Source organism: Glycine max, chromosome 9 (genome assembly GCF_000004515.6).
Source record: "Glycine max cultivar Williams 82 chromosome 9, Glycine_max_v4.0, whole genome shotgun sequence".
Classification (NCBI taxonomy): Eukaryota; Viridiplantae; Streptophyta; class Magnoliopsida; order Fabales; family Fabaceae; genus Glycine; species Glycine max.
The window spans coordinates 4,043,480-4,058,936 of NC_038245.2; the positions used below are offsets into that span (position 1 = coordinate 4,043,480).

At 32.8% G+C, this 15,457-nt stretch overlaps 3 protein-coding genes across 3 annotated transcripts; 1 reads left to right on the forward strand and 2 right to left on the reverse strand.

The window, feature by feature from the left end:
* Positions 1 to 769: 769 nt before the first annotated feature.
* Positions 770 to 2,360, reverse strand: LOC100499895 (plasma membrane-associated cation-binding protein 1-like). The gene is made up of 4 exons (NM_001250646.2): positions 2,003 to 2,360; positions 1,790 to 1,879; positions 1,592 to 1,676; positions 770 to 1,467 (listed from the first exon to the last, which is right to left on the reverse strand). Exons 1-4 carry the CDS (start codon positions 2,111 to 2,113, stop codon positions 1,130 to 1,132), a joined length of 624 nt encoding a protein of 207 aa, NP_001237575.1. The 5' UTR covers positions 2,114 to 2,360; the 3' UTR covers positions 770 to 1,129.
* Positions 2,361 to 3,933: 1,573 nt separating this feature from the next.
* On the reverse strand, positions 3,934 to 10,196 carry LOC100794021 (DNA replication licensing factor MCM6). Its single transcript, XM_006586874.3, has 18 exons — positions 10,029 to 10,196; positions 9,790 to 9,942; positions 9,579 to 9,704; positions 9,239 to 9,401; positions 8,870 to 9,063; positions 8,564 to 8,759; positions 8,401 to 8,475; positions 7,799 to 8,028; positions 7,601 to 7,715; positions 6,960 to 7,034; positions 6,741 to 6,881; positions 6,449 to 6,652; positions 6,195 to 6,356; positions 6,055 to 6,110; positions 5,737 to 5,972; positions 5,534 to 5,656; positions 4,547 to 4,677; positions 3,934 to 4,373 (listed from the first exon to the last, which is right to left on the reverse strand). Exons 1-18 carry the CDS (start codon positions 10,103 to 10,105, stop codon positions 4,242 to 4,244), a joined length of 2,589 nt encoding a protein of 862 aa, XP_006586937.1. The 5' UTR covers positions 10,106 to 10,196; the 3' UTR covers positions 3,934 to 4,241.
* A 1,704-nt stretch (positions 10,197 to 11,900) lies between these two features.
* On the forward strand, positions 11,901 to 13,358 carry LOC100794553 (probable purine permease 4). Its single transcript, XM_003534804.5, has one exon. It carries the CDS (start codon positions 11,951 to 11,953, stop codon positions 13,178 to 13,180), a length of 1,230 nt encoding a protein of 409 aa, XP_003534852.1. The 5' UTR covers positions 11,901 to 11,950; the 3' UTR covers positions 13,181 to 13,358.
* Positions 13,359 to 15,457: the final 2,099 nt, after the last annotated feature.

Consider the following 15,457-nt stretch of genomic DNA (forward strand, 5'->3'; position numbering starts at 1 on the left):
AACTAATTTGTAGAAGTTTTATCATATAACTTCTCTAAAAGATGAAAAAATATTTACAAATTAACTCATGATTAATTAATCGATGACTCATTTTAATTAATGGAAAATTTATTTCATTTTTTTTCTCCAAAAAATACTTTAGAAAAACTTATCCAAACAAACTCTAAACTTTGAATCCCATATATAATGTCAATACATCTAATAAGATTGTCTCTTAAAGAGATACTTATGTATACAAAAAACCCTCCTCCCTTTGTGTTTTAAATTTTTAAAGCTTTTCCTAAATTTATGCACCTTGTGTGCTGCATGTCTAACTAGTGTATATAAAACTTTCAAACTAAATATGGAGCAAGAGAGAGTTTTACATTTGATGGGCTTCAAATTTGAGCCTTCACTTGTTTCCCTCGGTTGTTTCATTGGAGAGTTAAATCGAGACTATAAGTACTTTTATAATCATTCTTTAAATATAAAAGCTTTCCTAAATTTTGCTAGACAAAAAAATATATAAATTAAGAGAAAATAGATTATACGGTCATAATATAAAAATAATTTTATATTATTCTTTAATTATAAATGTATGATAAGTTTGTATTGAATTTTATATTAATAATGTAATTTTATATTATTATTTTAATCGTAAATATATGATAAGTTAACTTATATTGAGTTTTATAATAATTAGTTTAAAAATTTGACCTAGTTGATATACCGAAAGTACATTACTATTAAACCCATAAATCAACAGTGAATCCGCATACAGCAACAAAAATAAATGTAAAACCCTGCCAAACAGGACTTCCATAATGGCACTGATAACTTTTAAATGAAACAACAGGTAGCTGGGAAGGATTCGATGAACCAAACTAAACGTCACAATTCCTTGACTGAAAAATGAATAATATTACAAAACGATTCATCATAAAAACATTAATTGACATGCATATCAATCACCAAATCTGCAACAATATCAAACTAAGCAGCACAAAACCAATTTTACACAGGAATAAAAGAATAAGGGAATGGTATGTGACAATTTTGGACTATATGCAAACTAAGAATGCACGTATATGATCTTCTGCATCTTCATGAAGCAGCTACATATATATAGCTTCTGTTCAGAACGAAATTTTCAAGGCTTTGGTGGTTCTGCTGGTTCAGCAGGTTTCTCTTCCTCTTTAGCAGCAGTCTCAGCTTGTTTTTCTTCCACTTTTTTCTCATCACTTGTCTCGTCTGCTTGTGGTTTTTCCTCTTCCTTTTTTTCTTCTTCAACCACTGTCTCCCTCTCTTTGACAACACTACTTGTTTCTTCTTCTGTTTTAGTTTCTACTGCAGGAGGGGCTTCAACTTCTTTTTCTTCTGTAACAATGAAAGTGGACACCTTCTCAAACACAAAGAAAACTGAACCTGAAGCCAAGGCTGGTCCAAACTTTGAAGATGCTTCAGATGCCGCCTTTGATCCAGGGAAATCTGAAATTTAATTAAGGGGTTAAATTATTCTTTTATAAATAATAGAGATCCCAGTTGAAACTTTCAGGTAATAACTAATAGCTGATAAATAAAAACTTATAAAAGGGCTACAAATATTCTTTACCAATTTTAACCAGCTCTTCTAGGAACTTCTGGACTTCTGTGGAGTTCTTCTTCAAACCAGCTTCCTTGGGTTCTTTAACCAAACTCTGCAAGGTGACAAGTTTTTTAATCAAGTACTTTTTCAATCAAATATTAGTTTGACTCTTTATTTCTTGTATTATGATATATACACGTGTGTGTGTTATATGTGTGTTCTCACCTTGATTTCAGTTGATGAAGCCTCATATATTTCAACAACTTTGGTTTGAAGTTCAGTCTTCTTTTCTTCAAAGGCTTTGTTGTATTCCTCCTACAAACCAAACACCAAATTAACCAAACATAGCTAGCACATATACAAAAAAAATTGTTTGATAATTTTCAACACATAAAAGAAGGGTTAAACAAAAAAAAGTTGAGAAGATTAGTCTCAAACCTTTGACTCATCAAAGGACTTGGTGGCCTCAGCAGCAGCAGCTTTCTTGGTGCTATTCTTCTCGAAAACCTTCTTGATCTTGGGAAGAACCTTAGACTTCCAATAACCCATCTTGTGTTTTTCTTCTTATTTCTCTTTCTCTCTCTGGTCCTTAACCTTATTAGAGCTAATCAAACTATCAAAGTCTAACTGAATGCAAGTAGTGTTATAGCCACTTGTCCTTCCAAATCAACACACACACATGATATATAAATATTAAGTATCTAATACTTTGAAGGCACTACTTTGAAGGCACACACACACTCCCCAATCCAGCACACACACCACCATACAAACTTCCAAGTTACAACAAAACAAATAAACCTTCAAATTCCAACCTAATTACGTGAATGTCCGCTTGGCACTTGCCCATTCATGCCAGCCAAACTGCGCTGCTCAAATGACCTCATAGCCACCTCCTGTCGGGCCATGCAACTAGCATGACACGTTAACGTCAAGGATGAAGCAAGGGCAAAATCGTAAATTCACCACCATTGTAAAAGAGTGAGGTGTAACAGATATGATTAATATGAAGGTATTGGTGGTAATTATGTGGGGAACCTTAGGGGTATAAAAGGGAACCCAAACTTTTGTGGGGGAAATGACAGTTGGCAATAAACTTATTCCGTAGGTGGCAAATATCAGATGTGGGGGCCATGCCATTTTGTATTTATGTTATCTATCATTTTGTTAAATTTTAAGAGATTTTAATAGCCCTGATGTTGATCTGTAACTCATAATTTGGCTTTATCATCTACGTTGTGTATTGTTCAGGACAAAAATGCGCTAGTGTACTTAAGTTGGCTTCTCAAATGAAACTTGGCACATGGCTTAGCTGGTATGGTACTGCAATCACGCTCACAATATGACTTCTATTTTTCTGTTCAAACCCTTTTTCTGTTTGGAATATAGAAATTAATTAAGGTAATGTTGTTTGTGGATTAAGGCTTGAAAGTTGGACTAGGCGCGGCTTAGGGGCTTTGTGACTAGCTAACCAACATGATAAGCAAAAACATACCAGTCTGTGGTGTGGATAAATTCAAACTCAACTCTGATTTGAAACGAAAACTGGAGTTGAAGGTATCTATCATTTGTAGGGTCCAGAAACCATCAAGTATATATCCTATCATCTTCTTTAAATTATTTTTTGTGTTAACTATTTTTATTAAAATATTTTTTATTATTTTACAATAAATGCTATATATATTTAAAAGATAAGTACAGTTTCTTTCTTGGATAAAAATACTAGTACATATTAATTAATTTATCACATATTAATTGGGTATGAAAATAATTAAGTAAAAATAAAAAGATTATGAGTCCCAATAAATTTAAGGTTGATTTTAACAAAATAACACAAATTGTTAATGGATTTTACATTCAGAAAAAAAAAAGATTATGCACTAACATAAATTTTTTACACAATTATACAGTCAAAATCTATCATATATTTGATAAGTTTATTATTTTTAAAAATAATTAGCGTTTAAATAATAATTTATAATTAAATGATTGTATAAAATTATTTTACATTATTAATATATAAATATCAAACTCTTATATTAATCAATTTTCTTGAAGAGTGTAAATTAATTAAATAAATCTTATATTAATCAATTTTATACTAAATTTAACTTTTTTTTATTTTACTGCAAATATTTGTTTAATTTTAGTAATTGCATCCGTTAAGTGATTTTATTGCTTAAAAATGTCAAAAGTGACATTTTTATTCCAATTTTTTTCCCAAATGTAGAATGAACTATTTAATAAAATTATACTTAATAAGTTAATTTTCACTCAATTTATGAAAATATCTCAAATGTCACCTATTTTCAGGTGGAATATTATTCACAACAATAAATTCAACTGGACATAGAAAAGAGAACAAGCAGTTCATGAAACTCTTAATCAGCACGTGTAAATAGTAAATACGGTGTCTAATCTGCGAACATAGTCAAACTTCAATAAGTTTCTCTTCAGTACTCAGTAGTAAAAAGATGATGACAATGACCTATAAAATAATGGACAAAATATACTCTAGATACAATTTGCAGCTCAGTTTTCTTTCTAGTACACTATAAACAGTCAACAGATAAGGAACCAATTTGCAGCTCAAGCCAGTCAACCATTGGGTGGGTCACTGTAGTAATAGTAAATGAGAAAAATGAAGTAATTTCCAATTTCTGTCACCCTTGGGCTCTCAATCAATGACATAATTAGGAGCCACTGCTAAAATTCGGTAATTTCTTGGTGCGCCTGGGGGTTCTGCTGCTGCGGCTGCTGCTTGCCCATCATCTACCACTATCAAATGGCCCTCTCTCCGAATTAAGCTCTGCAGTACACAGTGAATCATATATTTAACATATCTGCAAATAATATTTTAAATTCTTGGAAGGATGTAAAGTAAAAATAGCAAACGATTATAATTTTCAATAAATTTTAACTAAGATGAAGTTCTAGAAAGAATGCGTTAGAGTGTGTTGCTAACACTCTTAAAAAATATACCTCTATAATAGCTTTAATTTTGGAAATTTCAGCTTGCACCTCCTCCATCGAACTGTAGTTGTTTCTCTCATTTTGTTGGTCTACGTACCATTGAATCAAATCTTTTTGCCTCATCCCAGACAAACCGTTTCCTGTAATTAATAAGTTCACAGAAAATTCACTTTTCAATATAAAAGATTGCATTGAACACATCTAATCTCCCTAATAAAAAGTTAATTAAGAAATCTTGATGTACATATGACAAAGGGTGTTCAGAGTTTCAGAACATGAGTAAAGTATACAGGACAAACAACTGATTAATTGAACATTTAACTTCATGGTATTCAGAAGTTAAATAACAAATTGGCATATATTAGAGCTGTTATGTTACTTGGTTACTTGGGTCTTGCCTATTGTGGCATTACTACAAATGGTGAGTGCGCAAAAGAAGGTTATGGTCCAATAAATTGAGTTGGGAAGCAGAATGTCGACGTTAGTGCTCAAGGCTTTTTTACATTTTCTGAATATTCTTATAAAAATATGAGCTAGGTGTACTGCTGAAATACTTGGGAATCAGGGGATGAAAAGTAACAGAAGCCTCATGCTCTGTGATAAAAATCAAGGGCGGGTGTGTGGTGCAGATGTAAACATGTCTGGATTCAATTCATTAGGAAATGTATCAGAAGTAAATTGGGATGGGTGCATGTGCTGTTTTGGATTATTTCAAATGTATCTTTGCTGTCATTGTATGTTTGGAGGGCTTATGTTAAGACATGTATTCAAATGTAATGGGGTTGGGGACAAATGGCTTTGGTAGGGGATGGGGCTTATTATGTATCAGTTGATTTCTGTAGGTGGACGGGCAGTATACACCTCATAATCTTGTAATCTGTTTTTGTTCCAATTTGCACTTCTTGTGCTTGCTTGGAATTGAACTATCAATAATTTTCTTTTGCTTTTCAGAAAAAAGAAGTTAAATAAAAAATAACAATAGTTTCAAGTGACCACCTTGCACAACAGCCTCTTCATGCTGTCTTAGTCGCATGATAAGGGCGCTGGTAACTCTCTGATAATATTCATCACTCATAACGAGTTTTCTCACTTGGGGTTTAGATCCATCTGCTGAATTTCCTGCAAGATAATTAAACCAATGCACAACTAAGCTTAATCCAGAGATGTTTTCAAGGTAAAATGGGTTAGCGGCACTTTACCATTATTTCCAGCAGGTTGCTGAGCTGCATCATTTCCCACTTGATCATTAGCAGTTTGCTGAGTTGCATCGTTTCCCACTTGATCATTAGCATTTCCGGCAGCTTGCTGAGCTGCTGCATCATTCCCCACTTGGTCATTAGCATCTCGATTTTTATCATTTCCATCGCCACCACCTGCACCATCATCATGGTTTTCTTCTTGAAACTCAGACAGATCAATCTCACTGGACTCCACACTGCAGGAAAAAAGTAAAATAAATTATCACCAAAAGCTAGGTCCAAAAAACTGAAAAAGATAAGCAAGAAATATATTTGTACCTTATGATGGAAGTTTTCAGCAGTTTTACTGCTAGACGAACATGACGAGGTTGTACCTGATACCAAATCTTTTTAGACCAAATAAATAAAATATACAATCAATGCATAAGCATTAATAAGCCTCTGAAACTTAAAAGCACCTCATTGTCCAAATGACACCGTGCAATGGCCTCTGACAATCTGATTAATGCCTCCAACTGCCTAACTGTCATACGATATGCAACCCTACTCCCAGGATTTGTATCACCTCTACGGAGAGCAACGTAAGAGTCTACCAATAGTTTTCTGGCATCTGGCGAAAGCTGCATTAATCAAGCTAAATAAATAAGCTAGAATCACAAAGGCAAAAATTATCCTCATTTAGGAAAGCACTTCATCCAAAAGAGTCACTAACCTTTGGTTTAAGAATTTTTGCATAAGCTATATAACGCTTCAGTTCTGCTGTAGTGAATGCTGGAGCAAGAGCACCTTCACGCTTTTGATGAACTCTCACAATATGATGAGCTATGTGGTAGTCTGTCTGATCGTCTGGGTCATCAATCATAACATATACAAGATCAAACCTTGAAAGTATAGCTGGTGGGAGGGCCACATTGTACTGAAATAAGAAAAGGAAAAAAAAATCAATTAGGCCAAGTGTACTTTAATGGCAAGGTAATCCATAACCAGGTATCAGAACATTTTACCTTAAGTGGTTTAGATTTATCATAGCGTCCCCCAGCAGGATTGGCAGCAGCAAGAATGGAAGTACGAGCATTAAGTGTTGCTTGTATTCCTGCTTTTGTGATACTAATAGTCTGCTGTTCCATTGCCTCATGAATTGCAACCTACAATCCCATCAAATATGAGATAAGAGCCAATCCATACTGTTGGATGTAATACAGGTAAAAAAATATGCCTCTTACCTGATCTCTGATGTCCATCTTGTCAAATTCATCAATGCAGCAAATGCCATTGTCTGCAAGCATCAAAGCACCAGCCTGAAATATCATATAAAAAAACAAGTAGACATGTAAATATCATGCAAATCAGATAATTATGATTATGCAACACCCAAACATATCAAGACCCTCCTTTCTGTCCTACTCAATACTCATTCAGCATCTTCTAGTCATGTTTCATAAATAGTTATGCTATACACTATGAGTTGTTAAATGCAAAATTCTCGTTTCATAAATAGTTTCTATGCTACTCTATACATGAGTTGTTTAATGCAAAATTCTCATTGCAACATAACACCTATTTGACATGACTATAACTCACAATCCAAGATGGGTAGACAAATGCAGCACACATTGATGTGAAATAGAGGAGTAAAATACCATGCTTTAACAATGAATAGTTGCACTAGTAATGTAACTCAAACTAGGAAATGTAACACATTTTAACATTTTAAATTCACTGAAACATAAACATATGTAACAATAAAACACGGATGACAAAAAATATAAAGTTTGCAAATTGTCAGGAGCTTGGAATAATCTAGCTACCTTGATTGGGAGTGCAACTAATTTTTACACAAATACAAAAGAGACAGACTATTGACCTCAATACAAAACTCCCCAGTTTCTGGTTCCTTGGCAACAGTTGCAGTCAAGCCAGCAGCAGATGATGATTTCCCAGATGTATACACAGATCTTGGAACTATGCCTGAAGTATACCTGCAATGATAAACTAGCATACTTGACCATTCATTATGCATAAACCAGTATAAAGTAACCAACAAAAGGAAAAACAGGAGTACTTAAGAAATTGAGATTTTGCACAGCTGGGATCTCCAACAACACAAACGTTTATGTCTCCTCTGAGGTTGATGCCTTCATGAGTAAATTTGTGAACACCACCCAAAAGCATAAGAAGGATAGCTCTCTTAATATCTGGATGACCAAAAACAGTTGGAGCAATGCTTTCGACAAGTTTGGTGAAAAAATCTGGAGTGCTCCTCATTCGTTTAATTTCTTCCAGTTCCTGATCCTGTCGAATCACCCAGGCAAATAATGGGGTTAATTATCCTTTTTCAAATATATGATGGAAAACTAACCAAGAGAACTATGTGAAGTGGAGAAAAATGACAAGATCTAGAACTACAGCAGACATTGAAAAGGAAATGAACCAAAAAATCCAACCAGTTTTGCATATTGAACATAGATTGATAAATATTGGGAAAAGATATACAGAATAGCAATTAACCTAATGATTAAAGCAAAACTACTGCTCTTCACATCAAGATAAATATTCAACACGCTTCATAAGAGTTAACACCAGCCACAACAGCTGACAATATAAAATCTAAACCATATGAATAACATTATAATGGATATAGATGGAGTGCACCATGAAACTTACAGTAAACTGTTGATTGTCATCATCAGCATCCTTCTTTCTGTTCCTGATGTCTATTTCTCTTCTACCATCACAAATCTGAAAGAAATTATTCAAAAACCACATCCATTACAAAATCAATATCACATCACATGAACATGCCATTAATGAGACACAAATAACCAACCTGAACAGAGTTGGCGATAAAAGCTAGACGATAGTTGAGGTCTCTGACTCCCAGAGCCTTAAGACCACTCACACCCTCATTTCCAGCCGTAGAACCCCTGCGTTGAGAAGCATCACGGCGGCACTCTGATCTCTCTCCCGGAGATGCCAATGCCATTATGTCAGGTATAGCAACTACAGTACCTGTGAAAATCACCCTACAGATATACAGAATGTGATAAGTTATTCTGATCTTCAAATTCTGACAATCAAAAGAGCCACTATAATTTGACTAGTTCAAGGTAATTTGGGGCAAGAGAAGTCTCACGTGTCGCCAGCCCTGGCCTGTTCCACGATCTCATGACGAAGAATAACATCCAATGACCTAGGAAGGGAGCCTGCAGGTATCTCTTTGGACGTCTCCTGCATTCTGACCCTCTGCCAATCAGCAAATTTGCTCTCCTGGCGCAGCAGTACCCACCTTGTTCGATTGCTACAGGTAGCATTTGTGCAGATTGTTGGCTGCAGTGTGGTATAACATCAGAATGGGAATAGTAAAATAGAAACTAAAATACCCAGTTAATGACAAATAACAATGAATTATAATGAAGTCCAAACTCCAAACATTAACATAACATGATAATGATCAAACAAGACAAGAATCAAAACTAAAACATAATTTTCATCTTTTAATCACCTCAGTATACTTGAATTGCTGTTCAACATTCTTTATAACACCACCGCACTCTAGGCACTTGAAAGTTCCTTGGAGAAGCTCAGGTCGAACCTCACTCGTCCTCGTCACCACTCCTGTCACAGACACAAGCCTTCCGATCTCTGATGTACCCAATTCCCTTAACCTGCAAGAGAGCAAACTTGTCAGCAAACCAACCGCCCATGATTAATTCCATTTAGAATTTACTCATAGCAAATTGAAACACCAAGACATTCAATTTCAATTAAAATTCAACTCAACCAATAAATTTTAAAAAAAACAATTAACCAAGAGTAAACATTATAAAGGAAAAACCATAGACCTTTTAACGATGGGCATGTTATAGAAGGCAATGTTGATGTCCTTGTCAGGACTATCGTCGGATACAATTGACGGCTTGAGATCCATAACTAACCGCTTGCAGGCGTTCTTCAAATAAGGTTCAAATCTACAATAATAAACACAGAAAACAAAGTCTCAGTGGTCCAAATTCCCAAGAAATTATTTTAGGGTTTTGAGAGGTTAATAGAAACCTCAAGTATTCATCGGAAATGGTTTGCTGGAGGAGGTCGCTGAATCTGATGACGTGGTCGAAATCGACGAACATGGTGTTGGAGTCATTGCTCTTCATCAATTCGATCTCCGCTTCGTAATAAAGTTCGTTCCGATGGCTACTGGACTTGAAGCTGCTAATTCCGCTACAATGTTAGTTATTTATTTTGAATGCGAAAAGAGAAAAAAAAAACAATTAGACAGAGACGAAGAAGAGAACCTTTTGAGGAAATCAAGGAAAGCGTTCTCAACCCTAACGGCTTTCTCGTCAATCATGAAACCACCGTATGCTTCCATTGCTGCTTCTGCTCTCTCTTCTTCTTCGCGGTGAAACCCTAACCTCTTGGCGCGGAATTTGGGTTCTCTGAGGTGTTGTCTCGCTCTAACTAATGCCACTCTGTGGCGGGAAATAGATAAAGGAAACAAACGCCTTCCCGCCAAATCCTTTGTGGGCCTCTTTGGGATCCATCACGGCCCAAATACGCTGTCGTTTTGTGTTTTTGGTTACATCATTATTGTTTTGTTTAAGTTTAATCAATGGTTAAAAAAAATTGTGATCACCAATATTTAATACTTTTGTTTGTTGAATTAAATCCTCCAATTATTTAAAAATACTATAATCAAATTAATAGATTTGATGGAAAAAAAGTATAACTATAATTTTTTAAAAATAATTGAAGAATATGAATGAACTTTTTAACAATAAAGAGACTCAATTGAAGTATTTTTTAAATAATTAAAATTTTCAATTAAATTCTTTAATAATTGAAAGGTTCAATTAAAATTTATTTATAATTAAGTCTTTACAAATTGTAAGTTTTATTAATTTTTTATATTTCATTTAAAATAATTAGATTAATGTTTTAAAAAAATACTATACCTGCAACCTAGTTATTTAAAATACATTTCAACAAAACGAATATTATTTAAAATGCATTTCAACAAAATATGTTATCTTCAATAAAAGAATTTTAAATTAGATATATTTTATATCAGTACATAAAAGTATTTTAAATTAAATACATTAAAATTTTATATTTATTAAATAGGTAAATATTCGTTTTGGTTTGTGAAAGCATGAGTTAGTGATAAATTGATTCTTAAAAAATGAAAAAAAATATTTAATCACTGAATATGAATATGAAAAAAGTTTGATTGTTTAAACTTACTCTTAAATCTATAAGATTATTTTGTTATTAAATTGTAATATTTAAAGATCAATTTTATAATAAATTATATTTTTTAGGATTAATTTGACATTAACTTGTAAAATTTAAAAATTAATTTATCGTTAAATTATTTGTATTAAGTAATTTATCACGTTTGTACACATTTAATACTAAATTTATTTTTTTTTATTTTTTTTAAACTAATTTATTTTATTATTTTAAGAATTAAAATGAGTATTTATTCTTATTAAATATTCCTTTAATGTAATTATATTAACCATAAACATCAATAACAAATTTATATCGAAGGTGATATTTTATTTCAACAAATCATCATCCATACATCTATCCAAATAAGTATGATACTTGTTCATCGCAATTCTTAAATGGCCCCAACCTACTTCTCATTTCTTAATTAGTTGGTTCATACTTCATAATAACTTCAATATCATACTTTTCTACGAAAGCTCCTGTTATTGGAATTTTGTTCACTGTAGTTTAAGTTAAGAATAAATATTTATTTTGATACCCGAGACGGGGATAAATTAATTTCTGAAAAATAAATTTTTTAATTTAATTTATAAATATATAAAAAGTATGATAAATTAATCATACAAACAATCTAACAACAAATTAATATTAAAAAATACAACTTAATAATATTAAATTAATTTTTAAATATTATAACTTCAGAAAATTTAATAAAAAAACTAATCCATAACACTTTGTAAGCATTTCCCATTTAATCTGAATTTTTCATTTTTGAATGATGTTTATTGTTTACTCTTTATTTAATAATTTAAAGTTGTAGAAAAACGTAAGACTACACGCAAGGTGACAGATGGTTCACATTCACAGTGAAGGTGGCAAGCAATGAAAGGAACTGAATAACTTCAACTGATCTATTTCAACCCCTAATTCGTCTCTTTCATTCAAGGAGGTTACATATAATCACTGTCCCCAACACATCACCATGAGTCCTTGTATCAAGAAGAACACTAGAAGTACTGAAATTGAATTCGTTGATCAGTTAGAAGCTGGTGGAGAAGAATTAGCACATGCAGATCTAGTTTCTCCCATGGACAACACAACATTGCAGCTGCATGCAGATCAAAAGGGTAGCAGTAGCACTAACAAGAGGTACATTAACATCAACATCAATATGCCCCTTTTGGTGATTAACTATGCATGTCTCTTTGTGGGTTCACTTTCTTCTAGTTTGCTATCTAAGTACTATTTCACCCACAAGGGTTCAAGTAGATGGGTTTCAACTTGGGTTCAAACCGCAGGATTTCCTCTTTTGTTAATCCCAATTTGTGTTCCTTATCTCTTTAAATTCACCAAGAGGGTACCCTTTAATGATTTCACACCAAGAATGTTGATTATCTCAATTTCAATCGGAGTTATGTTAGGATTCAACAACCTTTTCTTCTCATGGGGAAACTCCTACCTTCCCGTTTCAACCTCAGCACTTTTGCTATCTTCCCAACTACTCTTCAACCTTCTCTTCTCTGTCATCATAGTGAAGCAAAAAATAACCTTTTCAAACGTGAACTGCGTGATCCTTCTCACCCTAAGCTCCATCCTTATAGCCTTGGACTCTAGCCACGAGAGACCAAAAGGGCTAACTCAAAAGAACTACTTCATTGGATTCTTTTGCACCATAGGGGCAGGTTTGATGTTTGCCTTGTACTTGCCACTAATGGAGAAGATTTACAAGAAGGTGAATTGCTACCAAATGGTGATGGAAATGCAAGTGATAATGGAGGGTGCAGCAACAGCATTGGCCATAGTTGGCATGACATGGGATGGTGGATTTTCTGAGATGAAGGTAGAAAGCCAAATGGTCTTTGACAAAGGAAGCAGAGTTTATTGGGTGACAGTGATGGGAAATGTGGTGACTTGGCAGCTATGTTTCATGGGAACTGCAGGAATGGTATTCCTGACATCTTCATTGACTGGGGGGATTTGCATGACATTTTTGTTGTCCATGAATGTGTTAGGAGGTGTCGTGTTCTTCAGAGATGCATTTGGTGGTGTCAAAGCTGTGTCCACTTTTCTCTGCATTTTGGGGTTCTGTTCTTATGTTTATGGCATCTACAAGGATAACCAAATGGGGGAACACAAATTAGCTTCAACCAGGAACAAGACTATTAGTAGTAATGCTTCATCCACTGAGATGATCCACATTGTGAATTATTGAACTATATATGTGATATAGTTCACAATGTCATCCGAGTGTAATTAGCTAGATTGACAAGATTGCCAATCGTTAATTGTAGATGTCAAAATGTCAATATTCTCCTAGTTACATCTATGTGGATATCATGTACAGTCGAAAAATTGTTGTGTATAAATTTACTCTTCAGTTAATGAGCGTTTTGAAAATAGCTTAAATTCATGAATGTGCGAAAGATCCATTATAGAAACCACGGCTAAATAGTTTTATGATGCTAAAAAACGTTTTCTTTTTTTATATCAACGCACGCATTTGTTTCCTACGTGAGAAATTTTTGTTTCCTTAGATGCATTCCAACCTTTGTAAGTTAGCTATCTGTAGACATATCTAGATACTGTTTGTGCATAGCAGCAGGTAATTATTTGGTTATCGATAGTTTAATATATCAAATCTGACTGTATCATAGTTTGGTGCCAATATATAATTTTAAAGAAGTATCTTTTTGATAATCACGCTTTCTAACAGATTAAGTCATCAAAGTTAAAATTGATTTAGTCTTCCAAAACAAGAGCTCATTATTGTATTATGAAAAGTACATATTTATCAAAGATTAAAAAATATTGCTCTGTATTGATATCAGATAACTATACCTACAGTACACTCAAACAATACTTAAATAACGTTTTTTGTCCTTGTAAAATAAAAGTCTTTTTTAGTTCTTTAAAAAAATTTGTTTTGACTTTAAAGATTTCTTTTGGGGTTTTAGCCGCTGTGGTTCAGTCACAATATAGTGTTATAAAGACTTGTTCGGTGTGGTTGAGGTAGTTGATTAGTAATCCAGTAATTAATCTGATTTGATCTAGTATATATTAAAAATTTAAAATTATATATGTATCTATTATATATAAGTATATAATTAACATTATTTGATTAAGAAAAATTCATTCATATTTCCAAATCTAAAATAACAATTGATAATAATGAGACATTAAAACGGCGTTATAGATGTAGTCCATTTTTTTTTGCGTGCATAGCCCAATCCAGGTTTATAAAACTAGGTCGGGTCATCGGATTCCTTCAAAACCAGTCAATTGGGTTTGGTCGGGTCATCCTAGACCACATACATGAACAGTTCAATAACAAATTGATCTGATTTAGGTCATTGGGTCCCGGTTGGACCGACACGACAGGCGAAGCCGAACTGAGTTTCATAACATTAGTTAAATAATGATGTAACGATCTGGATAACTCATTATTATCAACGATTTGTCACCTCATCAAATAGTTTGACAAGGAAGTCACATATTATTTTTTTTTGGTAAATCTTTGTCTATAAAACTTTATTTATTCAAACTAGTTGCAAGTTAACCAAGAATTTGAAAACATAGTTTACCAAAAGAGAATTACATGTGACTGTCTTGTCAAACCCGTTGGTAATGTCAAAAGTTATTTGGACTGTCAACGTTACAATTCACATTGTTACTTAACGCTAGAGAATAAAATAAAAAAATATTTAAATGACAAAAAAAGAAATTAAAGGAATAATAAAAATCCTATTTTATAGGAACTAAAAGGTTATGTATGTCCACACATGAATAAATAAAAAATATATGGACACCCGAGGTATATGTACCTAAAGAGAGACAAGAAGAGAAAAGAAATAAACATTTTTGTAATAGAAGAACTAAGTGATTGATATAATTGATAAGAAGAATGGTAGAAATACTCTATCTAACACTTTTTTTATTAACTAAAACTTATTGAGAACCACAATTTTTAACACGACTTTTTTAGCATTTTGTTAAAATTAATTGTTGGTAGTCATAAAACTATTTAACCCTCACTAATGAATATTTCACACATTTATGAAATTCAATAGATTTGAGCTAATTTTCTACAAACTAAGAAAGTTGTAGTGTACTCTCTCCATCCCCAAATAAATGTCATTCTAAGTTATTTTACACATACTAAAAAAATTTAATAAATAAATGAAAGAGTGATAGTTTTACAAAACTAATCTTATTAAATAGATGAAACAAAATGATATTAGTATTAGATTCAAAAACTAAAATAACATTTATTAAGGATATTAGTAGAAAAAAAAATTAAATTACATTGAAAACTCAAATGAGACACTTATTTCGAGATAATTTTTTTTCAAATATGACATTTAAGTTGAGACTGATATAGTAATTTTTTTTCACCCGAAATCAGGGTACATTAGACAATCCTCTTTTAGTTATTTTATTTTCATTTATTTAATAAATATTTTTAATTAGTGAAACATTTAATAGAAATTGA

Coding starts and splice junctions, on each gene's coding strand:
- LOC100794021 (XM_006586874.3), bottom strand. CDS start 10,105: ATGGAAGCATACGGTGGTTTCATGATTGACGAGAAAGCCGTTAGGGTT. Junction 8,476..8,563: donor TTATCGCCAACTCTGTTCAG/GTTGGTTATTTG, acceptor AATTTCTTTCAG/ATTTGTGATGGTAGAAGAGA. Junction 7,035..7,600: donor CTGGGGAGTTTTGTATTGAG/GTCAATAGTCTG, acceptor ATGATATTTCAG/GCTGGTGCTTTGATGCTTGC.
- LOC100499895 (NM_001250646.2), bottom strand. CDS start 2,113: ATGGGTTATTGGAAGTCTAAGGTTCTTCCCAAGATCAAGAAGGTTTTC. Junction 1,677..1,789: donor CTTCATCAACTGAAATCAAG/GTGAGAACACAC, acceptor GTCACCTTGCAG/AGTTTGGTTAAAGAACCCAA. Junction 1,468..1,591: donor AGAAGAGCTGGTTAAAATTG/GTAAAGAATATT, acceptor ATTAAATTTCAG/ATTTCCCTGGATCAAAGGCG.
- LOC100794553 (XM_003534804.5), top strand. CDS start 11,951: ATGAGTCCTTGTATCAAGAAGAACACTAGAAGTACTGAAATTGAATTC.